Source organism: Verticillium nonalfalfae, assembly GCF_003724135.2.
Source record: "Verticillium nonalfalfae strain VnAa140/NRRL 66861 chromosome Unknown scaffold_164, whole genome shotgun sequence".
NCBI classification, from domain to species: Eukaryota; Fungi; Ascomycota; class Sordariomycetes; order Glomerellales; family Plectosphaerellaceae; genus Verticillium; species Verticillium nonalfalfae.
The window spans coordinates 1-25295 of NW_021167389.1; the positions used below are offsets into that span (position 1 = coordinate 1).

Below are 25295 nucleotides of genomic sequence, written 5' to 3' on the forward strand. Positions count from 1 at the left end.
GAGGAAAAAGGTGGTTGTTGCGGGGTGGGTTGAGGGTGGCTGCGAGGGTTTCGAAATTCCTGGTGGGGGTGGGCCAAGGTTGCTCAGGGAAAAAATATGTATGGTTTATTGTACTTGCGGCAGTGCGTGTGCGTGTGGGCGTGTGCGGGGTTCTTACAGAGAGAATGTGCTGGGAAACAGGGTGCCCAAAAAAAGGGACCCGGAAAGCTAGGTCTCTGATGTCGTCAGTAGCATCCAGTCACTTGCACCGTTGAAGTGGAAGAGGCCGGGGAAAAGCCAATGCTCTAAACTATCTTGTCTACGACCTATAGTCGACGGGACATGCTATTCTGAGGTGCCTTGGAAGAACCAGACAGACGAGAGGGGTGGCCTCCAAAGCCCAGTCGACAAGGACAGCCAGTGATGATGTGGGTGTTGTGGTGGGCTGGATTTGGGACTGCGGGGCACACTAAGGTAGAGCGTACAGCAGGCCCGGACGGGTTCATAGCACAGACCAGGGAAGAGGGGCAACAGGATGCCACTCAATGGACATCAAGATTCATTCCCACGACCGCTATTACCCTGGTATGCTCCTTATTGAAGGTCGGCACATCAAGTACGGAGATCAAGTACGGAGGGCTGGCAGCAACTAGGGATTGCGTTGTCAATAGCGCTCGCTTTCTTGTGAGCATACATTTTTGCCTCAGGTTCACAGCAGGTGCCTGGCCTACCATTCTTCATAGCCTTGCTCACTAAGTTCAGAGATGACTGACTACTTGCCGATACAAACACGACCTTCTTTTGGCCTGGTTCAAAAGGCAGTACAGCAAATGAGCATACGCACAAACCAAAGCAGGACCATCATTCAGAACCATCAAACAAATTTTATACAGAAATCGAGAGTCATACATACTTGGATCAAGGTTGTGTCCTGTCGATCCAATAAAAAGAAACGACGCCTGCAGGATTCGAACCTGCGCGTGCGAACACAATGCCTAGTCTACGAAGCGACCGGGGTCGCTAACTTATAGCAGGGCATCGCCTTAACCACTCGGCCAAAGCGCCGGATGACAAAACCTAACGTCAAACTAGTTTATGTACTCTTGCCACGAGCGCGTCAGCCTCTTGCTCACCGCGGCCGACACCATCAGCGCCTGACACGCCGAAGCTCACCGCCGACTTCAAGCAGAAACGTCTCGCACACCCTAAGATTCGGTTGCACGAGTCCTTGGGACGGGTCTCGGTGCGTTGTAACAGCTGTTGATGTTGAGGATCTCTCTATGTAGCCAGCAAGCAGGCTCCCGCCCGCGCAACTAAAACACAGGGGCAAGGAAATATTCTAGGATTTCATATGCCAGGTCCACGTATTTCTCCCTCTGTCCTCCGAAAGACGCCGTCCAACGCCCTCCCTCGAGGCTCTCCAACGCATCACGGAGAAGCACGTCGGCTCCGTCGCCAGCGGACAAGAGCGCCTCCAGGGCTCGCTTGTCTAGACATCTTTGCAACGCGTTGCCGTCTACGTGGCCGTGTCGCCTGGCCTTGGCCATAGCTGACGGCTCCGTGCCATTGGCATGTGACAGCCTCGCCGTCGGTGAGTCGTCTGAACGACCTTGTACAGCGAGCTTTTGAATGAGCTCGAGCACGACCAATGCCTCAGGGCTGAGCAGGGTGAAGTGGTGAAGTGAGCCGTCCATACAAATGGCCAGTACATCCGCCGCATCGACAGTGCTGGGTATGTGCCCGTAACGAGGCGTGATATTTGGTGCCATCCATGCCGGTCGCACGTGGCCACGGCGCAGCCTCCGAACACCTGCTGGCAATCTCCCCTTGAACACAATTCTGAACTCTTTTTCTGGTTCCTTCCATGGTACCCAAACCCCGACAAAATCGTGTGTCTGTTCAGAGATGAGGGTAATGGGCCAGGCAGGCGTCTCCTCACAACTATTGCCCATCTCAATGTAGTGCGAGGCCTTGCGACTTCCTACGTCACTATGAGCAAAAGTCATCTCGTCGTGTCGACCCTCGGCCTTGTGATTGAGCACAAGCAAAGAGTGGTTTGTCGTGAGCGCACATAGCTGATCGTTGACGATTCGCAGAGACGTGGCTGGCGAGGGGAGGGCAAACGTCTTCTTGGGTTTCAGTTTCTTCTCCACAAGATCCAGAGCTTCCCAGTGGAGAATGTTGCCAGCGCAGAAGAATAGATCGGCGCCATCTCCGACGCCAGCATAGATGGCTTGGTCGGCGACCTTCTTCTTGTACCGAGTCCAGTGACGGATCTTCTCGCTCACTCGACCGTCAGCACCTTCCACTTCGACCCGCTGAGTGGTGATGATCAGCAGCTGTCCGTCTCTCGTCGTTATGACTATGAAGAGCCATGTTTTACCCTCCTTGACATAGAGCCACTCGAACATGTCGTGAATCCTGTCGTCCAAAAGACCCAAGCCGTTGATGAAAGGCAGCGGATTGCTATCCTTGTCGGTCGGCATGGACAAGTTCTCCCCGGTATCGGGATCTACGAAAGCAATCGTCGTCTGGCCGGGGCCCACCTTCATCGCGACCACCAAACATGACAGCGTCTGCGAGAAGAGAATCCTTGTGGGTGTGCCATGCAACGGGAGGCTTCTCGGCATCGACACTGTCTTTGGAAGCATTTCCGTGACGAGGATGCGATCTTTGGCCAGCAACAGGAGGGATATATGGTTCGTTTGACCAATACTGTTTTGCATGCTTGTCACCGAGGTGATGAGTGGCGCAGCTAAAGTCGGGTCTTTGACATCGTTCGCTAGTATTCGCTGTCTGTTTCGGAATTTTCCCGTACTAGCCGTGTCAAAGCTGCTCAAGAGTAAGAGGTTGTCATCGCAACAGGCTAAAACCGATCCAGGACATAGAGTATTGTCTGTCGCTACCACGCGGAGTGCCACGGAACCAATCCTCTCTCGTGAGATGAATGTTTGAGACGGATCGTTGCAGTTCAGCATCAAGGTGATGAGGTGTCCACTTCGGGATCCTAAGGCAATGCTTGTGGTCGCATCACCTTCTTCAACGAGCGCAATGCTTGTGATAGGTTCGACTGTGGGACCCGTAGGCGCAGATGCCTGGCTCGGCTCGGAACCAATACCTGTCGCCACAGTTACATCTTTGGGGCTCACGTCAGTAGACGATCGTACTCTCGCCTGGAGGAGTCGATTGCTTACCCGCATCGAGTCGTGTCAAGGACGGCGTTACTTTGCCCTCGTTGTCCATGGGAAACACAGCCATGTAAGGGTGGCTCTCGCGCCAGACACCAGAAAGTATGCACTCCTGCCTACCAATACGACAGAAAGCGAGGCATGTGACTTCTCCCTCAGTTTCAAATGTGTGGGTTACAGAGGCATGAAGATCTTCGATATAAAAGACATGGATGAGTGACCGATTTTGGCCGTGTGTTGAGATCGCAGCGCGCTTTTGCCGCACCGTAGCATGTTCGGCATTACCCTGGACACCCTCGAAGGAGGAGAAAGCCTGTCGAGAGCTTTACTCGATGGTCAGTATTCTCACAAGAGTCACATGCTGAGCCTTTTTCTTACCTTCGCAAGGGGGTTATTAGAGAAATGGCAGACTCCGTCACCTGCGCAATGATTTGCTCAGAACACTGTGCGGCTGCCAGAGTTCGTGCGGTTGTGTCGAAGTCAGGCCCCCCAGGGTTCGGCCGGCTGGCTTCAAGAGAGTCTCGCGGGACCTGAAGTATATCGGAAGAGTCAGGCAGGGCAAGGAGCAAGTAGTATCCAGGCCCTATATCACTCAGCTGAGCCTCAAAAACCCAGGCTTGTCGAATGGCCGTGTCGTAGGCGATCTCCCAGCCAATATTAGCCGAGATCCCTTGGCGCAGCTCTGTGATGCTGCCTTGTATGCCGGTTCCGGAGACGCAGAAGATTCGGTCATGTCGTGCGGCTTGCTCTCTATACTGTTCGCTCCAACGACTCGTCTGCGCACCTCGTTGGCTTGAGTCGCCCCTCCAAGATGTGAACTGGTCAGTGGTCACAAAGTCGAGTGTCGGAGACCAGTTGGGAATAGTCCCGAGCTCAACGATTGGCTTTCTTGGTCGCAACTGGTGAACAGTTAGTAGAAGCAAGGTGCACTGTAGCGCAAAGGGAGAGACAGTACCTGGCACACCATGCCCGGGCCAGAATCACCTGAGATGATGGCTACATCGCTGAAGGCATCATACATGGTGGTGAAGGCTGTGGAAATGTTGCTGTTGCAGTTGCCCACATTCATGCCAGTGGCAAGGAGATCGATGGTATCGAATTCGAAGAAGACTATCACGCCGTCTTCCCTAGCAAGATAGATGTTGTCCTTGTTGTTATAGTACCCCCTTCTCCTCACCGGCCGATCCCACGCCGTCCACATTGGGGGTTGCGTGCCGTAGTGGAAGCGTGTCTTCGGGTGTGCGCCCGCATCCACTGTCACGTATTGAGGCGGTCCCTGGAGGGGATCCTTGCAAACAGCCAGGGAATTTTCGGACACGATGAAGAACGAATTCCGGATGGTCAGAGGGATGAGGAATAGTGGCATTCTGTGTTCCCGGGGCAATCGGTGCCCGTCCTTGTCCTCGGCAAGTATTTGGCGGACGTCATCCCCGCGCTCCCAGTCGTAAAGAATCATCTTGGGGGCAGAGGCGCCATGTTTGAGTATGACGAGGAGCAGAATGACATGATAATCATCCTCTGGGCGTGGGTGGAGGAACTCCATCTTATGGACCAAGCCGTTCACGGGCCGTGGACTCCATGACTTGACGGGGGAAATAGAGCTGTGTTGTGAGTACTGCTGTGACATGGTCTCCCACGATTGAAGCTCGTAGACGACGAATGTGTTCTCCATATCTGCCACTGCAATATACCTCGACTTGGGATCAACGGCAGCATGATAGCCCAGCGTACCGAGTCTAGCGTCCGGATGGCGGAACTCGGACGTAACAAACTCGAACCGCTCGCCGAGTCGTCGGACGAAGAGAAAGACGAGAGTGCCGTTTGCGAGGACCAGGAGCAGAAGATGCGGTGGCAAGGCTGCATGGGACGAAGGACTGGGGCGCAGGCCGAGGTTGGCATCCATCTGTGCTTCGTCGTCCTCCTCTTTGAGCTGGCCAAATGCGACCTCGCTGTCCCCAGCCTCCAGGCGCTCGAAGGTGTTGCCGATGACGTGGGCATTCTGGATGCGGGCACCAAAGTCGTCCTTGCGCAAGACTTCTCGAAGCTCGCCACCATCGCCTAGCTCGTTGATTTGCACATAATGATCCCCGACAAAGGCAACGTCGTTGTACCGAGCAGAGCGCAGATGAGTCGGCAAGATCCAGTGTACCAGGGGGCTTTGAACAAGTGTGCGCGTGAGGATACCGCAGGCGGGTGCTTCAGGCAAGACTGGGGTCGGGGCGGCAGGCGTAGCAGCAGACTTTTGCAAGATGGTCGAGATGTGAACCGTCTCTGTCCGCCATTCACCGTCCCTGAAGACGTTGGTCTGGAAGGCCATGACGCCCTAGGTAGTCTGCCAGGCTCAGGGACGCCGACTCCAGATCCGGCTCAGGCTCAGGTTCGAGCTCGAGTTTGGGGGCAGTTCGGGCAAGCAGCCAGTAGCGTCGGGGGCGGGTGAGAAGGGGAGGTGCCGGGTCTGAGATGCCGCCTGTCTTCTGTTGCCAGCATTGTACTGGTGAACCGAGGGAGGGGAGGGGGGAGAGAAGGGGCGCGGGCCTTCCAGAAGGTGAGGTATCGCCAGGACGAAGGAGGGTCTCTCTGACTGCTGCGGCGACGATGGCAAGTGCAGCCGTAGTAGGGGGTCGAGTGAATGGCGACCAGCTGACGGCGCAATGCGATGTGACGGTGCAAGTCGGCCGATGCGTAGGGGATTGGCGTTGGGGGTTGGTGGTCTCTCGAGGGCATTGGAGCAACCAGGCACGAAATTATCTCACGGCACGAGGCGTCAGCAGGCAGATTTTGCTCGTCCAATAATGACAAGGAAGCCTGGATACCTCGAGGTCCCGAGCAAAGCTTTACCCAGCTCGAGAAGCTGAGACGGGAGCTAGAGGGAAGAGAAAAGACTTCATCAGGTTGGGTTTACTTCGCACCTCCCTTACCGAGTAAGGCAGGTTGGGGTCGGTTGGGCACTCAGGTCCGTGGCCGATGTCCCGTCTGATGTGGTCTTCGCTACTTTCCTAGGCTAGGTACCCAGGTACACCTACCTACCTACCTAGGTGGCTCACGTTGGGACCAGGCAGGTAGAAAGGGTAGGGGTACCTCTTGAGGGGGTGGGGGGGATTTGAGGAACGGGCGGGGCCAGCTCGAGGGTCCTGTGGCCCAGTGAGTGCGTGGGCACTGGAAAGTGAAAGCCGTAGAACTGAGGCCGGCAGAGTCGCATGGGTTCGTGCACGTCTGTTCGAAACTGTGACTCTTACTTTCTTCTTTCCCCCGACATACAACGCACATAGGTTGACAAGGCAGGTAGGTACCGATGCCATGCCATGTGAGCCTGGGTACCTTCCAAGCTACGTGAAGCGCTTGAAGTGCTCTGGCCGGGTGCGGAATGGGCACACTGGCAGGGGGCAGGCAGCTGGACAGGGCAGTAGCCAGGGCAGTAGCCAGGGCAGCAGCCAGGGCAAGGCCCAGCGCACGATTCACAGAAGCTCCGGGGGGCTAGAAACAGCGCATGGATCACCATCTCCGGGGCAGGGGAGGGGGGCCCCGAGGCGACGCGTGGGACAAGGGACAATCGGAGGCACTCAGCCCACCCCGGCAGCGGTCGAATCGAATCATCTTTAACTGTTCTGGGCATAGCCTCCCCCTTGTTCAACATGACGACGAATTAAGCTCAGAGGACATTTTCAAGAGGCTGCGGCCCAAGCACTGTTCTGAAGAACTGCGTTGTACTGCAAGCCACAAGCCAGCCAGCCATCGACCCGTCCATGTCATTCAATCATCAACGAACGAATGGCTTGCCCGGAAAGGGCACAGACTGCCACGCCATGTTGTCGTTGAGAGAGAACGTCATCGATGGCTTTGACCTAGCCTGACTGACTCTTTACGACGACGCACTTGGGTAGTCGACATAGCCAACCCTGTCTTGGCGACGCCCCCGCGAAGCTGCATGTACAGTGAGCAAGGACGGCGGCACGAACCCTGGTCGAGGGGCTGGCTGACGGTCTTGTCCGGCTGTTCAAGTATCTTTTTTTTTTCTTTACCGCCTAACGTTCCGTGAAGACTGCGTGAACGCTGCGAGTCACTCGCTGTGCATCTCTCTCAACCAATACCATCGACCAACTCGAGCTGTGTCCTCCTTCCGGCATACGGCATGACATGTCTTCGCAGAGAAGATCATGCAACCCCCGACGCCGTCGTCAAGCCTACCAACCACAGCTGCAGAGAAGCGCGTGGCGACGTCGAGACCAAGGCCTCCAAGCACACAGGTTGGCAGGGATCCCTCTCTTTGGGACTAGGTAGCCGTGATTTCCGTCGGAGCCTCAGCCGTCTGTGGTCACCCTGCCATTGTCCATCAGATCTCCAATTTATGACACGTCACTTTTTCCATCAGGCCGCCAAACAACCTTGAGTGGTCTTGTTGTAGCCAGCACCTTTGTTGGTGACCGCGTGCCGGCCGCCTTGCTACCAACGGCCCTCAGCGCTCGGCGTTCCGTTGCGGCTTTTGGGCTTTGGGTTTTCGGTAAGCGTCACATCAACACACACACACACACATACAGTACTTCTGGTGGGTGGCCCCATGCCTCACGGCGCCGGCAGCTGTGCGGGATTTTCCAAAGAGCCTTGGATGTTGTGGCAGCTGGTATCTGCACTTCCAAATCAAAACGCCATGGAACACTTATGAGCCCTGCCCGACCCATGGCCCTTGCAAAATCCATTCGGTACCGCACCACCCAGCACCAAGCAGTCAGGCATGTGTTCTCGATGGAAGGACGCCACCTTGCCATGGAAGGGTCAAGCAGCATCACGTGCAATTTTGCCGGTTCCTGGACGCCCGAATAGTCCACTGCGAGGGCGTCGCAAGCTAGGCATCCCGGTACTAAAGACTGGAGGTATAAACAGGCTCTGTTAGCTCGGCCCTTGCATGACGTGGGCCATTGTAGCAAGCATCTGTTCAGGGGCCCCAAACTACACAGGTGTTTCAATCCGACTCATGCGGCGCTCCGTTGGTAAACTGGTAAAGCTGGGTATCTATGTGGGTGATGCGGAACAGGCCTGATCTCCGAATCGCGTCGTCTTTCATTCGTCCGCAAGCAGTTAGGATCGTCGACTCAACTTATCCCCGGCCACGGCCACGGCCACGACCTCGGCCGCCTCTGCCTCTTCCCCGGCCGCGACCACCTCCCCTTGTCGACCTTGAAGGTGCCTCGCTCTCGGCAGCGCTGGCTTCGGCACTCGTCTCTTCCTCCTCCCCTTCTTGCGAGCCGCTGTCGTCCCCTTCATCTTCTTCCTCCTCGTCGCCCTCCTCCTCCTCCTCTTCCTCTTCCTCCTCTGGCTCCGTAGACTCAGCCTTGCGGGCTTTCGCCTTGCCTGCCGCCCTCTTCTGGCTCCTCGAGGTCCTTGCGTTCTTGGGGGCCGGTGAGGCCGTGTCCTTTTCGTCTTCCGTATCATCCACAGTGCTCGCCCGGGTCTTCGACGCAGCCGTTGACGCTCGCTTTCGTTTTTTGACGCCCTTCTCTGGTTCAGGCGACGAGGGCGCGGACGTTGGCGTCGGCACGGCCTCTCCGGCTGCAGGGTTTTCTGGGTCGAATTGGGGGGGTGATGAGGGCGCTTCGCTAGGGGCACGCACGCGTGTCATCATGTGCTCCTCGAAGTCACCAACCGGTAGCGTGAACTCTCGAAACCGATCTTCGTAGTCCTCATCTTCCTGGGAATCGAAAAAGTCTTCCCGCAAATCGATCGCCTCCAGGTTGTAGAAGGTGCGCAGCTTCGTCCAGATGTGTGGAATCCGGGTATGGGTATGGACCGCTGGATCAATGGCGTGGTGCCGAAGGTGCTCACTGATTGCAATCATACGGAAGTGTTTATGCATGCCTGTGATGGTGAATCTGGTTAGCAACAAGTCAATTGTAAGGGGCAGATGTTGGGCGGGAAAGAGTTTACCTGCTGGCTTCCATCGGACGACACCTTTGAACAGGGAGCAGACTTGATCGTCCGTCCAGGCGTTGTTGGGCCACTCCTCGTCCGAGACGGCAGGTTCTTTGGATGGGGCTGTCGGCGTATCGGCAAATTGAGGTGTATCAACATCCATTGCATCGTCATCTCGAGCTGGTGTCGGCGTTGCGACGGTGCTGCCTCGGGCCCTTTTTTTCGGCGGCATTTTCAGCGGTCAAGGCCGGGGATGGGAGCTGGCGGTTTAGAGTAAAAAAAACGCCTGTGAGCTGTTTCTGGCTCGTACGTGTCTTCTGTAGGTGGTGTAAGGCGGAGGCAGCTAGGGACTGTGAAACGGCAGTGTCGATATGACATGAAGATGGGTAGATTGAAGCTCTGGCGGCTTGCGACGGTTTCGTCCATCACCGGCCCACTCATTGGCGATGCGCCCGCCAATGAACAGCCGCCTGGGCCCCTAAAGCAAGTAACGATTTGACGCGACTCTGAACGTCAGCGCGCGTCGCGGGGCAAGGTTCTGGCCACTGCAGCATCACCCAAGAGTACCGCACGCCTCCTCACGCGAAACTGCCGAGCAAAACTCGGCCGGGCACGACACTGGTATCCTCACATTCATTTCCCGCCGGTAGAAGTACCTTGAGCATGCAGCTCGTAGGGGATGAATCGCAGATGCAGTTCATTTGAGTGCTCCTTCCACCATGACTGATGAGGACGATGCTGGCAACGTCTTCGCCATCCCTGATTTCTGGCGAGCGTCCAAGCTTCTGGACAACGGCATACCCGAGGCGAGCAGACGGTTCTTCACGTACAATGTCGATGGTGTGTATACCGTCTACTACAAGAGGACTCGACTGACACGCATCTTTGAGCACAGATCCGCCGGCCGTATTTCAATTGCAGCCAATCGAAACCAAACCATTGATTGCAATCCCCGCTTTCGATCAGAAGAATGATGATGATCCCGTGCCTGTAGTAGAGACTCCCTTTTCGGAGGTGGAAAAGGTGCCAGAAGTACGCAGCACGCAAGAGGATGTCGGAAACGATGGATACGAGGATATATGGCTCGACTTGAAAAAGCCACCGCCGCAAGCACCCGAACATAAGACATGGGATGCATTCGATACCCCAGATGATGAGCGCAAGCCACCCATCTTCATCACGGAGGCTGGACCTGGGGCTTTTGATAGTCTGCTTGAAGTTGAAGAAGATCCCCTTCGACTTCAGAGCAATGACCACGCCACAGTGGACGCTGAGGCATACTGCAGCGCCCTGATGTCTCTAGCCCTGGGCAGGGAATCCGTCTTCTTTGCGTGGCAGGCTGAATCTCGCTCCTTCAAGCCACTTCTTGCCAAGATCAGGATATCCGGGTACTCGGCTCTGGTGCTCGAAGGAGTCTCCAGCACCTGTCGTGACTGCGGCAACGGCTCACGAGAGCTTCGTGCATTCGTCAATAACACATACGCGAAAAACCCAAGTCCCTGCCGGGTGGCGTTGGCGAGTGCTCTGGACAGAATTCTTCTTGTCATACAAAGTCACTTGTCGGTCACGGGGCAGAAACCGCGATCGTTATTGCAGTTGCGGTTTCTCATACGCCGGGTCTCTTCAATCCTTTTGTATTTCAAATCGCTAATTTCCAAGATTCGGCGCGATCATATCGATGAAGACGTCCTCACTCTTGTCTTCCAGCAAGCCCAAGCTGCTGAATACAGTGATAGCCACCTTGGAGCGATTATGCGAGAAGTCCTCCAGAGCGTGGGTCGACCTTGGTTGGAGTTCCTCGGGGAATGGATCGGTACATATGCAGAGCTCGGGGTGCCCCTCAGCAAGCACGACGCTGGCCGGCAGAAGGGTTTCATCAAGGTAGAAGCTGAATCCTACGTCGACGATTTCGGAGACGAAGTTGAGGAACTGGATTTTCGCCTGGACTTGGCGAGAATGCCTTCGTTCATGCCGAAAGATGTCGTCCAGAGCCTGTTTGAAACAGGACGGAACCTTCGCTTCATCAAGTCGAATCACTCAAGCCACCCGCTTTTGTCCGCGATGGCAGCGTCGATCGAAGCCCCCCCGATCAAATGGCACTTTGACTGGCAATCCATCTACCAGGTGGATCGAGCAGTCCGCTCCTATGAAGATGCTCTGATCAACGCTATCAAGATTCGATCACGCAGTCGCATAGTGCGAGATGACGCTGTGGCTGCCATGCCAACCAACAATATTGGGGGCTATCAGCTTCAAATGTTCAGCACAAACGAGGAAGAGCTGCGAAGCCGGCTTCTCGATTCAATGGACAATCTTGCGCAGCTACAAGAGGCGGTTCCAGCAGAGGACCCGCTGGCCACGGTTCTCAAGGCCTGTTTGGAAGCCAAGGAGCCAGGGACAAAAGACACGCTTGGGCTTGAGTTCACGCCACACTGGTCGCTGCTGCCAGTCTTATCTTTTGGCCCCATCATAGCGACTCAGGCCCGAATTGTCGGCAAAGAAAGCCTCAAATTGTTGTTCAACGCTCACAACTTGAGGGCACATCTTAAGGTCCAGCGTGACTTCCATCTCTGCAGAGGCGGGTCATTCTGTAGTCGGCTAACACATGCTTTATTCGACCCTGACATGGAGACAGCAGAGCGTGAGGCGGGTATTGCTCGACAAGGCGGTGTCATGGGCTTACGGTTGAGCGGCAGAGACACATGGCCGCCGGCAAGCTCAGAGCTTCGTCTTGCCCTGATGGGAATCCTGGTTGAAAGCTACGAGCCACTGGGCGCAGCGCCGACTAGACATGCTGCTGAGTCTGCACACCTCCCAGGCGACCTGAGCTTTGGTGTCCGTGATCTGTCGAGCGAGGAGATTGAAAAGTGTATGGACCCCGACGGGCTTGAGGCACTTGACTTTTTGCGACTGGCTTATAAGACTCCCGCTGCCCTGACCCCGGTAATTACACCGGTGATTCTAGTGCAGTACGATCGCATCTTCAAGTCGCTGCTTCGCGTCCTACGCATGCTCTACACAGTGGACCGTCTATTTCGCGACATCACAATGAGGGAATCAGGTTGGGAGAACCCGGACGACATCTCCACTCGTTTCTGTTTCGAGGCCCGCCACTTCATTTTCACCGTCAGCAGCTACTTTTTTGACGTTGGCATTGAGCTGCCGTGGCAGGACTTCGAGGAGAAGTTGAACAAGGTTGAAGCGCAACTGAGCCGCCAGGAAGAGGACACAACGGATACCGTCCTGAGCCCTGACCGCCTCCGAGAACATCATTCGCGTGTCCTTGAGAGGATACTGTCTGCATTGTTGCTGCGCAAGCGACAACAACCAGTAGCAAAATTACTGGACGATATCTTCCGAACCATATTGCGCTTCGCCAAGTATGCGCGACTCCAGGCCGGGGGAACGTGGGCGGTCGCAGATAATTCTCGTGCCGTCTCGTTATATCAAACATTCAGGAAGAACGTCGAGGTCTTTCTTACCGTTTGCAGGGGAATGGCAGAGAAGGATGCAAATCCGCGTCGCCAGACTGCACGCGGCACAACAGTGGAAGAAGTGACGGGGGATGGCGTCACCGAAGAAAGTCCTCTTGCTCAGCTCTTGCTGAAGCTGGACATGTTTGACTACTACTCGAAGACGTAGTGCCTTTTTTTTTTTTTTTTTTTCCTTTTTTTGAAAGATACCCAAGCAATACTGATAAATACGAAGAATTAACGTGAAAAAGAATCATCAGACAATAATTACATGTGATACGTCGTGTGAATTTTAGACGTTGATCAGGACAGCAACCTTCAATCAGAGCGTTCAGGGGGCAGGGGCCTAGATGCCCCGCGGTTGCTGGTGCGCTGCCGAGAGCTGCCCCGCATCGCGTCCTGGTTGCATCCAGTTCCAACATGCATCAACAATAAACACCACGAAGCTGCGCACACATCGAGAAGCCAACAGAAGCAGCCACGAAACTTTCTCGCCCCACCAAACATGTCACGACCAAGCGCGGCACCCCGAAATCTGACGTTGACGGAGGAGCTGGAGAAGTTGGAGCAGTCGATCACATTGACACTTCAAGGTAGTGACACCCCGCCTCCCAGGGCCAACCGGCGCTGACAAGCTCAGAAATCGACCACAATTTCAGCAAGGCGCACCGTATCGTCACCACGAGCATCCTACCCGTCGTCGAATCATACGGTGAGCACTCCAAGAACGTCTGGGAAGCATCCAAGTTCTGGAAGCAATTCTTCGAAGCATCAGCCAATGTCTCGCTCTCGGGTTACGAAGAGCTCGCGAACGACGAAGACGAAACCACGAACGCCGAAGAGACGACGGTACAAGAGGACCTGACGGGAGTCTACAACACGCCTCGCGTTGGCGGTCGAGATGATGTGACGCTAAACACGCCAGCCGGCGAGTCGACTTTCCAGACGGATGTTTCGCTCCTGAACGACGACGAGCTCACGGGTAGCACTCCGCGGGCCCCATCGACCAGGACCATCAAGGCCAACTACTCCAACCTCGAATCACCGTATGAAGCGCTGAAGCGCGAGCTCAAGGGTGAACCGCCGGCGCCCGATGCCGAGGACGATGGGGACGAGCTTGAGGAAGAAGACTCCACTGTGCTCTTTGCGCAGCACACTGCTCGTCTGCCCGACATGTCCATGACGCCGCGCTCGCTACTCCCCCAGCCACAGCAGTCAATACAACGAGGAAACAAGGACCCGCTGCTCCATCGCATGCTCGACAAAACCTACAGGCTCCAGGCGACGCCGCACAAGGGACCCCAGTACCGCATCTCGCCGCTCAAAAAGGAAGACGAAGGCCAAGGCAAGGGCAAGGGCAAGGAAGGCATTCCGTCATGGCAGGACTCGCCCATGTCGTCGCCCGTAATGGAGGCGCCCAAGCTGCGGAGCGAGGCTTTCATGTCCCCCGTCAAGTCGGCGGCGCGTCAGCGACTTGCCGCCGCGACGGCCGGACCTAGGACGCCAGGCGTCAGCGTGCAGACGCCTGCTTCGACGCGGCGCACGAAAGACTTTTTCCCGCAGGACGACGACACGACGACTACGACCGAGGCCCCCGTGACAAGGCAGAAGTATGAGATCGACTGGGACAGCGACAGCGACGAGGGTGCTTTCGGTGGCATGAGCCCGCCCAAGACGATTCAGTTTGCACTGCCGCCCTCCAAGCTGTTGCAGACACCCGGTATGTTTTGTTTTTGTCCCATGACTTGTGGTTCCACGTAGGCTGATTGCGTTTGTTTTCTCTTTGCGTTCAGCACGGGAGGCTAGCAAGCGGATTGTAGACGACATCTTGATGACGGCCGGCGCTGAGCCCGACAGCTCAGAATACAGCCCCACTATGGTCAAGATGAACGATGACGTCTTGAATGATAGCTTTTAAGCGGCGTCACCTGTTGAAGTCTTACGTTTACGGGATAGACTGACACGCACACTGAAGCCGAGGCGATGTAACAAGAGTTGCTACCATGTGAGCAAATTACGGAAGTCAGACTGGAGACGGGACTGAAATTCGGCACGCCCGGCACTCAGCATCACAAGAAGACGACGGAGCGTCGGGCCAAGACTAGACCAATACGATAGATACCCTTACTGTGCAGTGCGTGTTTGCCCTCTAAGAACGTGTAAATTGAAAAAATCGGCCGCTCACCCATCAATACTGGGTTGGGGAGGCGGGTCGGAGCTGTAGGAAGACGACGAATGCGCCCGGTCCCGTTTTTTATCGCATTCGAGCCCGAGACCCGAGTGAGTCCGGCACAGCCAGGCCAAAAGCAACTCAGGCAGTCGAGAATGTCTCTGACGCCGAGACGGCGTCTCGTCGTTGTCCGGACGGTCCGGAGGTCCCACTCTTTCGTATTCGTATGCTGGATGGCAGGCGGTGTGGGAGAAGGGAAAGGCGTGATTGGCGAATGGGAGCTCCAATCTCAAGCGGCGGCATCGACGGGTCGTGCACAAAGCGAACATTTGACTGACTGTTCCTGTTCTTGTACAAAGTTGTTCGTTCCTCTGGCGGATGCGACATGTGCAAATCTGGCCAAACTCCCATGACGTGCCTCGTGGGCATGAGAGCCTGCCACGCCCCTCCCACCCCCCCTTATCCCTACCCGTTCATGCCGTAACTACCTAGTCAAGTGACTGACGTCGTACTGAGGTGGACGAAGCGAACTGCGGTGAACTCTGTATCAAGTCAAATGACATCAATTGGCAAGGCAGATCGAACAATGCTTGTTGACAACGACGCACATGCTGCACTGTTGCTTGCTATTTGCGACCGCTGTTGTTGCTGCTTCGATGCCCAAGTGACTGACGGAAGCAGGGGACTGAGACACAACCAGACAGACATAATTTCTCCCCCGTGTGAATCGCGGCGCCGTAAATGGAAAAACAGAAAAAAAAAGATACTGGGCAGCCACAGCACTTCACCACCAAATTCGCACCACCTCGAATGATCGGCCAATGACATCCGACAAGATTGGACGAGATGGCGTGGTAATTTAGCCTCCCAGGGCCCTGTCCTCTGTCCGCTTGGCAGGAAGGAATCGCAGGGCCACAGTGGTCCGTCCGCGCTCTCCCCTCCTCACCCCTTGTCCCTTGTCCCTTGTCGCCCGGCCATCCCCTGAAGGCTGGCTCGTGCGCGGGCTCGTGCTGCATCGCAGCCTGCCGCTTAGGGTGTACCCAACAAAAAAATTGACAGCGCGCCGAGCCAGCCCTGTTGGTCCGTTGCGCAATCGAGCACCTGGTAATTTCGACTGTGCCCGTTCACCACCCGCAACATCCGCTGCACCGCTGCGACCTTACCCCATCCTCCGTGGAAAGACGGGAATCTCAGTCGTGGAGACCCGTGCTCCCGCCCTGATTGCAGTGTTTTCTTCCTGCTGAGTAATGAATACATCACCTTGTTTCCCGCCTGCCACCACCTAAGTGCTGTTAGCTGAACGGTGATCACCCAGGCTACCTACCTGGGTAGGTACCTTACCCTGACCAGGCCAGACCCTGTGTGCACAATGTGAGGCCTGTTTGAGTCAAAGTGGACGGTGGTGCCCAGTAGGGTCGCGACTGCTCCGAGAAGTCTGCATTTCCACTTGCCTTACTTCCATGTGAGGTCGTCCCTCCCAAGGAAAACTGATAACATCGAACGCCGCCCCCTCCCCCCCCCGTGCCGTTTCCTCCACCCACCCCCTTCGCATTCCTTTCCGCAATCCCATTGCACAGTTGCGTCGTGTACAGCACACGACGAGACCTTCGTGTGTGTGCCTTTGAATCTCAGCGCCTTGCTTCTGGTTGAACATCTGCCCTCGCGCAACTCGTCGCGCCCAGAGAGAAAGAGAGAGAAAGAGAGTGAGAGAGCTCGCGGTCGTCCTTCGCTCAACCTCAACCTCGAACGACCAAAGCAAGCCGCTTCAGCAGCTTCGCCGAAAAGCAGACTTCCAGTTCGCAACAGCCCGCAGCCATGGACGCCAACACGACCTTCACTTCCGTTCTGGCGAACGCAAAGTTTGCCAGCGTCTCCATCCCACCACAGGTGGACAGCGTGATCGAGGCCGTCTCCAACGCCAGCGTCTGGACCATCGTCTTCACGGTTCTCGCTCTCCTGGTCGCGTACGATCAGAGTATGTCTCGCCTGCCGCATCGTCGTTGCTGTGCAGTCACGACTGCCTACCGGGAAGCTTTTCGACTGACCAATACTTTTTTGTAGTCGGCTATATCGTTCGTAAGGGCTCCATCGTCGGCCCAGCATGGAAGATTCCCTTCATGGGCCCCTTCCTGTCCTCCATGGACCCCAAGTTCTGGGAGTACCAGGCCAAGTGGGCGAGCGGTCCCCTGAGCTGTGTCTCCGTCTTCCACAAGTCAGTCTGCCTCTTTTCTACCGGCACCCCTCATCGTGACAATACACTGACTGTACGCCTCTTTGCAGATTTGTTGTCATTGCTTCCACCCGTGATCTATCGCGCAAGATCTTCAACTCGCCTTCCTACGTTGCCCCCTGCGTCGTCGATGTCGCCCCCAAGCTCCTGGGACATGACAACTGGGTCTTCCTCGACGGCAAGGCCCACGTTGACTTCCGCAAGGGGTTGAACCAGCTCTTCACTCGCCAGGCCCTCGACTCGTACCTTCCTGGTCAGGAGGGCGTGTACCGCGACTACTTCGCCCGCTTCCTCAAGGTCACCAAGGACGCTGGCGGCAAGCCTGTCCCCTTCATGCCTGAGCTGCGTAACCTCATGTGCGCCGTCTCTCTGCGCACCTTTGTTGGCTACTACATTTCCGACGATGCTGTCGACAAGATCGCCAACGACTACTACCTCATCACCGCCGCCCTCGAGCTCGTCAACTTCCCTGTCATCATTCCGTACACCCGCACCTGGTACGGAAAGAAGGCTGCCGATATGGTCCTGGCCGAGTTCGCCAAGTGCTCCGCCAAGAGCAAGGTTCGCATGGCTGCCGGCGGCGAAGTCAACTCGCTCATCGACGGCTGGGTCAAGGCCATTCAGGAGTCCAAGAAGTACCGCGACGCTGAGGCTGCTGGCCAGGCCGAGGGTCTGACCAAGCCCATGCCCTACCTTCGTGAATTCAGCGACGACGAGATTGCCAAGACCATCTTCACCTTCCTCTTCGCCTCTCAGGACGCCACCAGCAGTGCCGCGACGTGGCTCTTCCAGATCATGGCCCAGCGCCCTGATATCCTTGACCGTATCCGCGAGGAGAACCTGAAGGTCCGCAACGGCGACATCCACGCCGAGCTTAACCTGGAGCAGCTGGAGTCGCTCAAGTACACCCGTGCCGTCGTCCGTGAGCTTCTTCGCTACCGCCCTCCCGTCATCATGGTTCCCTACGTCGCCAAGAAGGCCTTCCCCGTCACTCCCGAGTACACCGTGCCCAAGGGTGAGTTTTTGCATGATCGTGCGACGTCGTAACAGTTGCTGATATCGTCCAGGCTCCATGATCATCCCGTCTGTATGGCCCGCGCTCCGCGACCCCGAGGTGTACGAGAGGCCCGACGAATTCGACCCCGAGCGCTACTACACGGGCGACGCTGAGGTCAAGGGCTCCAAGAACTTCCTCGTCTTCGGCACAGGTCCCCACTACTGCATCGGCCAGGTGTACGTGCAGCTGAACCTGGCGCTGATGATCGGAAAGGCCGCGCTCCAGCTGGAGTGGACGCATCACCCCACCCCCCTGTCTGAGGAGATCAAGGTGTTTGCCACCATCTTCCCCAAGGTACGTCCAAGATAAAAAAGTAGAGAAGCGTTTGGTGGGAGCGGCAGAACTGACTCTTTTTGCCCTCTAGGATGATTGTCCTCTGACGTTCAAGGAGCGCGTTGCGGCGTAAGAAGGGAGGTTGGATTGTCAGATCTACCTCCACGATGCGGCTGAACGCCCTTCGCCAATCGAAACCCGGCAGGTGGTGCCCAAGATTCAGGATGACGGATCAGCCTGACGGTGCACAATGACTGGTGAGACGATCAAGCCCGAACCACTGCTAGTGGTCGACAACAGGAGCGCCACGCTTCTCCGGTCGCGTGGCCCTGGGGCTTGAAAGACACGACCATTCTATGACGGGGACGCTCTTCACTAATTGTAATCACTATTTACGTGTATATACATTTCCTTCTTCTCTTCTGGGCTTATGTCCATTTTCACTGCAGCCCGGGGGTTCCGTCGCTCCCGGCGAAGGCCGCTGGGGAGGGCGAGCCAGGATTATTTAGGCCAGGGTATGATACTTTGGGGTAGATGAGCGAGCATCCAGCATGAGGTCGTTAATGAGAATGAGAGTTCGAGAATAATCGTTGGACGTGTCGCCTGGTACGAGTGAGCTGCCTAGACGGCGGTTTGTTGTCATGTCAGCCAGGTGCGTTCAAAAGCGCCGGTCAATGACGAAACTGCCAAAAGCGGGTCCTCTCGAGCTTCCGCCTCTGGGCCTCGGAATTGACCTCGACCGATTGTCAGACAAAGCTCAACACCCTCCAACAACGATAGACTTGAACCTGCCAATACTTAAGTCCTGTACTGTACGTCTCAACCCAGTCGCATTCCAAAAGTGCACATTCGCCATGGCCACCTCTCGCCAAAGCGCCCACCTTCTCCGCACAGCTCTCGTCCGTTCGGCGCGGCCATGCGTCGCCACCACGGCATCACACGCCAATTGCTTGCGCAGCACCGCGACGACATCCGCCTTCCAGACTCGTCTCGCCGTCCGCCCGGCGACGCATCCCCGGTTCAGGCTGTACTCCAGCTCGTCATCGACGGCGTCTGACGAGGAATACCACGAGACGTCGGCCCGCGGTACCAAGCTCTGGACCTTTGACCAGCTGGAACGCGCCGTCGACAGCAACAAGTCTGGCATCATCATCGTCGGTACGTTTGCTGCCTTGTCCCCCTCCTCCTTCGTCTCCCCGTGCTCCAGTATCTGTCTTCAGGTACCCGAGCCTGGCGTACACACACACACACACACACACACACATGCACACCCATCTGGAGAAACGAGCAACCATACCAGCGGGCTAACGCAGAGAACCGATAGACACGCGCGAGCCCGGCGAGGTCCGTCAGACGGGCCACATCCCCGGCGCGATCAACATTCCCATCACGACACACCCCGAGAGCTTCCACGTGACGGCCGAGGAGTTTGAGGACCGCTTCGGCTTCGAGAGGCCGGCCAAGAACAGCGAGCTCGTCTTCTACTGCAAGGCCGGCGTGCGCAGCCGTGCGGCGGCGGCGCTGGCCACGGAGGCTGGCTGGACCGGCGTCGGGGAGTACCCCGGCAGCTGGCTCGACTGGGAGAAGAACGGCGGCCGGGCGCAGAAGCCGCAGGACCCGTGAGGCGGCTTTCCCTCGGTTTCCGTCTTGTGTGCGCTGCTGCTGCTGCTGCTGGTGGAAGGAGTGCCCGATGTTGGGTTTGGCGCTGGCTGGTGCGTCGGGCAATGTTTGATGTATATCTAGTACTGCAGCCGTGTGTTTCCTACGGGTAGGACGACATTCGGGCAACTTGTCACGCAATATGGTCTGTATTTGGGAGAAGGGCTCGTAAGTCGCAGTATTGGTGCTCTGCGTGGCACTGTCGCCACGATGGACAGGTTTACGGGGCGTCGATCACTCATTTGTGGTAGGACATCGTCCCTCCCAGGAGCGTATGGAAACATCATAGATCTAATACTGTACACAGTACACAAGGCCTCTAGCCAGACTGCGCAGCCGGCGCCCAATCATAACTCAAATCCATCCTGCTCGCTCCCTTGACCACAACTGCTTTAGAAAAGGAACATGGCCGCGCCGCCCTTGTCGTCTCCCTTGGGAGGGCTTGCAACGGGACTCCCGTGCGCGAAGAACAGGATCTTGATGGTCAACGACAGCCCCAGGTGCAGGGCGACAACGACGATGAGCAGAATCTTGCTCGTCTGGCGGTCGGTGGCGCTGAGCACGGGGTAGAGGTTGCGCAGCAAGAAGGCGACTGAGAGGCCGAACCCGACAGCCACGAAGACCCAGTTGAGTATGGTAATGGGCGACCAGCTGATGAGGGCTACGGGTATCCAGATGAGGTTGGAGTAGCCATAGAGCGCCCAGCATTCGAGCAAGTTGGCCGACTCGGAGCCGAAGTACCGCAGGGCGAGGAAGAGGCCGACGGGGATGAAGAGAGTGTAGCCGTAGATAAGTCCGGCGGCGCCTGAGATTGCCTGTTAGCCATGGACCGTGTCATGAAGCTGCGCCATTCGGGTCTACATACCACTCAGGAGCTTGAAGTCGTAGGCGAAAGGGTGGTCGCCCGTGTCGGCGAGGTACGCGCTGATGGTGCCTCCGAGGAAGAGAATGAGGACCACAGTCGTAGCGATCCAGAACGGCCCATAGAGATCGGGATTACCCTCGAGGACGTCGAGGAAGTTGGCGCGCGGGTACAGCGCAGCCCAGCAGCGGGAGAGCACGGCAGATGTGTCAACGTCGAAGAACTGGGCGTAGAACGATATCGTCCAGAGGAAGCGCTTGGATGAGGATGAAGATGCTGTCACGGGTGGAGGGAGACCGGCTGATGGAGCTGACTTGCGACCACCAGCATTTGTGTCGTTGAAGTTTGACGAGTGGAATTCGAGGTCGTCCTGGAGATCGGTATGGCCAAGGTCGCCCTAGGATGTAAAGTTAGCACTGGAACAGCTCACGGCACGAAGAGTTGGTAGCTCACGTCATCATCGACGTCGACCACCGCATCGTATCCTGAGCCAGACATTGTTGAATCTTGCACGCGTTTCGAATGTGGCGAGCGCGCTTCGTGGGTAGGGACTGTAGTTGCAAGGGAATGTCGAGTCGGGTAGAGGTCGAAGCTGGCCTGGAGCTCAGGAGCAAGGTGTCGTAATCTGGAAATGCAGATAACAGGTGGGGTCAAAGGGACGTATGCAGATAGGCGAAATATGACGAGAGCTCCACTAGGCGCCAGCACACACACACACACAAACACAGTACTGTGAACGTGATGTACAGGTCAGAGGCAAGCCGCGAGTGGTCGCGCAAGATGGAAGCCAAGCAGGGCGCTCATCGAGCTAACGAGTATTCGTCATTCCACGGCAATGGCGCTATAGTACGTTTGGCAGCTTCGTCATTCGAGATTGTATGCACTTGAGGTCACTTCAGCAGCTCGCACGTGCACAAACCCCTCACATTGCGACAAAACGGTTCATCATGAATTTTACGGCATGCTCAATTTGCTGCGATTCGTCTTATCATCGAGCGCAGGCCTCCACAAAGCCAGATGACCCAAGGGCACTCTCGGGCCCCCTGCACCATCCCATCCCCTGCCGGAATGCCGAAACCAATCCCAGACGCCATATCCATGACATACGAGCGAGTCGTCTATTTGAGCTTCTTCTTGGGGCGGAGCTGGTTGGTGTGACCGCACGAGCGCTTGCGGCAGTTGGTCGCACGGGGAGGAAGACGGGCCTGAGCTACTTGTTAGATTATGGTCTGCCGTGTGGGGTCGTTGTTGGCGAGAGGAACGTACGTAGCACTTGCGGCAGATCTGCTTGTCGCAGTTGTACTTGGAAGCAAGAGCCTTCAGCGAGGGCTCGATAATTCCACCACGGAGGCGGAGGACCAGGTGGAGGGTGGACTCCTTCGAGGGTGTTAGTATCCGTTTCTGTGGGTGTTTCCGCAGCATGTCCTGTCTCATAAATCTTTCCCCCTCTTGCTTGCTCAGAAAGCAAAAGAACTACCCCTCATATTCGGATTCCCGTCATTCTCACTGACCTTCTGGATGTTGTAGTCGGACAGAGTGCGGCCATCCTCGAGCTGCTTGCCGGCGAAAATCAGGCGCTGTTGGTCGGGGGGGATACCCTCCTTGTCCTGGATCTTCGACTTGACATTGTCGATGGTGTCGGAGGACTCCACCTCAAGGGTGATGGTCTTGCCCGTCAGGGTCTTGACGAAACTGTTGGTCGCATCGTCGTCAGTTGTCGTCGATCTCGGAGGGGGGGTGTGGTGGCGGCTCGCTTGGATGCCGTATTGTGCGTCGTTCAGTCGTCGGGGATCGGGGAAACTCACATCTGCACTATGAAATTGTCAGCATTTCTGTTCGAATGTCTGTCATGTGTGCATCGAGCGTGCAGGGTGCATTTTGACTTACTCTTGCCGGTTTTCGCGAGTGATTGATGTTGACGATGAAGTTCACTGCTGCGCGGCTCTCACGAACAATTGGTGGGGACGCCTGTCTTGCCGATTGAGAAAAAATCTTAGGGTTGGATGCCCCGAGAGTGTTCGGGTGGTCACATGGATGTGGGGGCCGGCAGGTGCACAAGTACAGCACACCACGGTGGAGCAGCAGGCAATAAATCAGTACCGGGTGAGAATGCTGCGCGACACCAAAGCCTGTGGGAATGCCTCACAACAGGTCGTGCCGTGCATCCCAGTAGACGTAGCTCCGACGCGCGAGCTATCTCATGATCTACTTGAGCATCTTACCAGGCCCTTGGTAACGACAGTCACTGAACGAGACACTAGGATGTTTTTCTTCTCATTCAATTGGTCTTTCAATATCATTAGTTGCAGATGTTTTGTAAGGTCTTTGCAGCGTCTCGCTATCAACGTCCTCCATTAATTGTATCGTCCTGAACCTCGTCACTTGTTGACGTTGCGTTTGCGGCGTCTGTTGTTGCCATTTGGCCTGTGTTGGTCGCCTGTTTCCTCTGCCTCCGCCGCCATGCCCTGATCTGCAACTCAAGCATATTCACAGCCTTGAGTAGGGACTCCGTCGACAGGCCTGCAAGCTGAGCTGCCCGGTCGTAAAATGCTCGCCCGTGGGGCGGTAAGTCCCCTAATGTTCTGTAGGAGAAGTATCGCAGATTCGTGCCTAATGACTGGCTCTCTTTCTCCTCGTCGAAACTGGCCGCCTCGATCTGGACTTTCTGCAACCTCTTGTTGAGTGCATCGTCAGCCTCCTCAGGCTCGGCAGCTTTCGGTCGAGCGTCTTCAATGGGAAAGAATTCGGCCAAGAATGCGTTTTCGTCTGTGGATGGAATCAGCTCATTGTCTTGGATTCGAGTCCGGACGTTTTCCTACCTTTGCTTTCGATGTGCAGCGCCATATGTGTGAAATATCTGTCCAGTTCATCTGGTGACATGGAGGTGATATCCGCCGCCGTTGCGGTCCGATAGTTGGTCGACGATGTTGCTTGTGCCTCTTTCACAGCCTGTGACATGACTGCGTGCCATTTTTCCCAATCTAGTTTGGGAATCTGAACGTTGTCGTCTTGCGAAGGCAGGGAGACCTGCTCAAACGGAAAGCACCACTGCGTTGCCAGGACGATAACGCAACTCAGTAGAATTTCAGGGTGATGTATCGCTCTGATTCTGGGTGCCTCCACGGGGAACGAGTATCCCAAAGTCATGATCGGTGGTATTCGTCGCGCAACAGACACGATTTCAACTTGCATGCGTCAGTTGCCATTGAGCGCAGGATAGAGGTGAGCAGACAAACCTGGCAGACCGAGTTCCCTAACATATTGAAGCGTTATCAAGACGTCGTTCAGGGGCGGGAACACCATTTCATAGTTCGCGTGAAAAGAGAGCGCCAGGTTCATCACAGATGAATGGAGCTCGCCGTCGTCAAACCGTGCCAGGTCCGCCACTTGAAACTGTTTCTGGTGGGTTGCTGGTAACCTGTTCCACATCTCCTGCGGTATCTGGCGGCTCTGGCATAATAGTCAGCCCCATGCTGTCCAGGTAAAATGTTCGTCGCTGCTTACCGCCTGCTTGTACGTGATGTTACCGCCCTTCGCCCACCGAACAAAGTCACCGATCCGTGTCGGCGCCCTCAGGAGCAGACACCCCAGGTAGCAAAGCGCCAGCGTATCTGGCAGCCGCGGCGCTGGCCAGCCATCGCCCGCATCCGAAGCCCAACTTTTCGCTCTCTTCTTCCGATGCGGAAGCGTTGAACCGCTCTCGTCCTGCTCGCTCGTCGGCTGGGAGCTGAACACGGAGAGCTCTGCCTCAGACGTCGAGTCGTGCAGCATCTGCTCCTCAGTTGCCGCCGCGGGGCTTCCGCGGAGCCGCAGGTCCCACAGATCTCGAACAACAGTCTCGAGCTCGGCCTTGTGGCCCTTCGCGTTGACGAGCCAGTCAACCTGGAGGCGCAGCACAAGTTGTACGCACTCGAGATAGAGGTCCCGCGCCGCCTTGCCGGCAAGCTTCTGCTTCTCGCGCTGACGGACCTCCTTGGCCTTGCGGGCGACCTTGCCCGTGTCGCCAAACTCGTCATCGCCAAACTCGAACTGCACGACACCCTATTTCTGGTGAGTGACATGGTTCGACGGGATGCGGAAGGCGTACTTACCTCGACCTGGTGGCCTCTGCGGCAGTATCGTCGACCGCCGTCCCAGTACCACTTCTTGGAGCCGCATTCCACGCAGCGCTCCCCCTTGGGAAACTTGTGGAATTCCCGTGTGTCCTCTGCGTCCATCTCGTGTTCAGGATCTGGCTGCACTCACAATTGTGCTTCGACGCAAAACTCGACTGAAATCTGCTCGTGCCTGCGCGCCCGGCATCAACTGCAGTGCTCCATCGAACGTCGGCCTTTTTCCTATCTATGCATCACTCTCAAGAAAATGAGATTAGACTTGATGCGCCGCGGCGAAAGGTGGTGCCTTCGAACGCTGTTACTTGTTATTGTCGTTATCTTGAGATGGCAGGTGGAGAAATCTAGTGCAGGCCCGTTCAAATCATCAGTACCGCAGCATCTTAAA

The 25295-nt window shown here is 56.3% G+C and overlaps 8 protein-coding genes and 1 non-coding gene across 9 annotated transcripts; 4 read left to right on the forward strand and 5 right to left on the reverse strand.

Annotated features, from left to right (window-relative positions):
• Positions 1-932: 932 nt before the first annotated feature.
• D7B24_002579 lies at positions 933-1044 on the reverse strand. The gene has a single exon. It is a non-coding gene; the product is annotated as a tRNA-Ser (tRNA).
• Positions 1045-1292: 248 nt separating this feature from the next.
• D7B24_002580 (uncharacterized protein) lies at positions 1293-5484 on the reverse strand (the record flags this gene model as incomplete). Its single annotated transcript, XM_028636782.1, has 5 exons — positions 1293-3097; positions 3174-3490; positions 3546-3943; positions 4001-4066; positions 4123-5484. The coding sequence occupies 5 exons, from the start codon at positions 5482-5484 to the stop codon at positions 1293-1295; spliced, it is 3948 nt and encodes a 1315-aa protein (XP_028491119.1).
• A 2775-nt stretch (positions 5485-8259) lies between these two features.
• Positions 8260-9303, reverse strand: D7B24_002581 (uncharacterized protein; the record flags this gene model as incomplete). The annotated part of the gene is made up of 2 exons (XM_028636783.1): positions 8260-9017; positions 9087-9303. The coding sequence occupies 2 exons, from the start codon at positions 9301-9303 to the stop codon at positions 8260-8262; spliced, it is 975 nt and encodes a 324-aa protein (XP_028491120.1).
• A 487-nt stretch (positions 9304-9790) lies between these two features.
• On the forward strand, positions 9791-12713 carry D7B24_002582 (uncharacterized protein; the record flags this gene model as incomplete). Its single annotated transcript, XM_028636784.1, has 3 exons — positions 9791-9911; positions 9967-10538; positions 10731-12713. 3 exons carry the CDS (start codon positions 9791-9793, stop codon positions 12711-12713), a joined length of 2676 nt encoding a protein of 891 aa, XP_028491121.1.
• Positions 12714-13049: 336 nt separating this feature from the next.
• ASK1 (DASH complex subunit ask1) lies at positions 13050-14462 on the forward strand (the record flags this gene model as incomplete). Its single annotated transcript, XM_028636785.1, has 3 exons — positions 13050-13137; positions 13185-14264; positions 14338-14462. The coding sequence occupies 3 exons, from the start codon at positions 13050-13052 to the stop codon at positions 14460-14462; spliced, it is 1293 nt and encodes a 430-aa protein (XP_028491122.1).
• Positions 14463-16529: 2067 nt separating this feature from the next.
• On the forward strand, positions 16530-18407 carry ERG5 (RNA polymerase C-22 sterol desaturase; the record flags this gene model as incomplete). The annotated part of the gene is made up of 5 exons (XM_028636786.1): positions 16530-16689; positions 16776-16926; positions 16995-17959; positions 18012-18295; positions 18366-18407. 5 exons carry the CDS (start codon positions 16530-16532, stop codon positions 18405-18407), a joined length of 1602 nt encoding a protein of 533 aa, XP_028491123.1.
• A 721-nt stretch (positions 18408-19128) lies between these two features.
• On the forward strand, positions 19129-19897 carry D7B24_002585 (uncharacterized protein; the record flags this gene model as incomplete). Its single annotated transcript, XM_028636787.1, has 2 exons — positions 19129-19432; positions 19599-19897. 2 exons carry the CDS (start codon positions 19129-19131, stop codon positions 19895-19897), a joined length of 603 nt encoding a protein of 200 aa, XP_028491124.1.
• Positions 19898-20325: 428 nt separating this feature from the next.
• Positions 20326-21293, reverse strand: YIPF2 (the record flags this gene model as incomplete). Its single annotated transcript, XM_028636788.1, has 3 exons — positions 20326-20738; positions 20799-21192; positions 21249-21293. The coding sequence occupies 3 exons, from the start codon at positions 21291-21293 to the stop codon at positions 20326-20328; spliced, it is 852 nt and encodes a 283-aa protein (XP_028491125.1).
• A 2697-nt stretch (positions 21294-23990) lies between these two features.
• On the reverse strand, positions 23991-25012 carry RRN7 (Pol I core factor CF; the record flags this gene model as incomplete). Its single annotated transcript, XM_028636789.1, has 3 exons — positions 23991-24227; positions 24300-24836; positions 24887-25012. 3 exons carry the CDS (start codon positions 25010-25012, stop codon positions 23991-23993), a joined length of 900 nt encoding a protein of 299 aa, XP_028491126.1.
• Between the last annotated feature and the right edge of the window lie 283 nt (positions 25013-25295).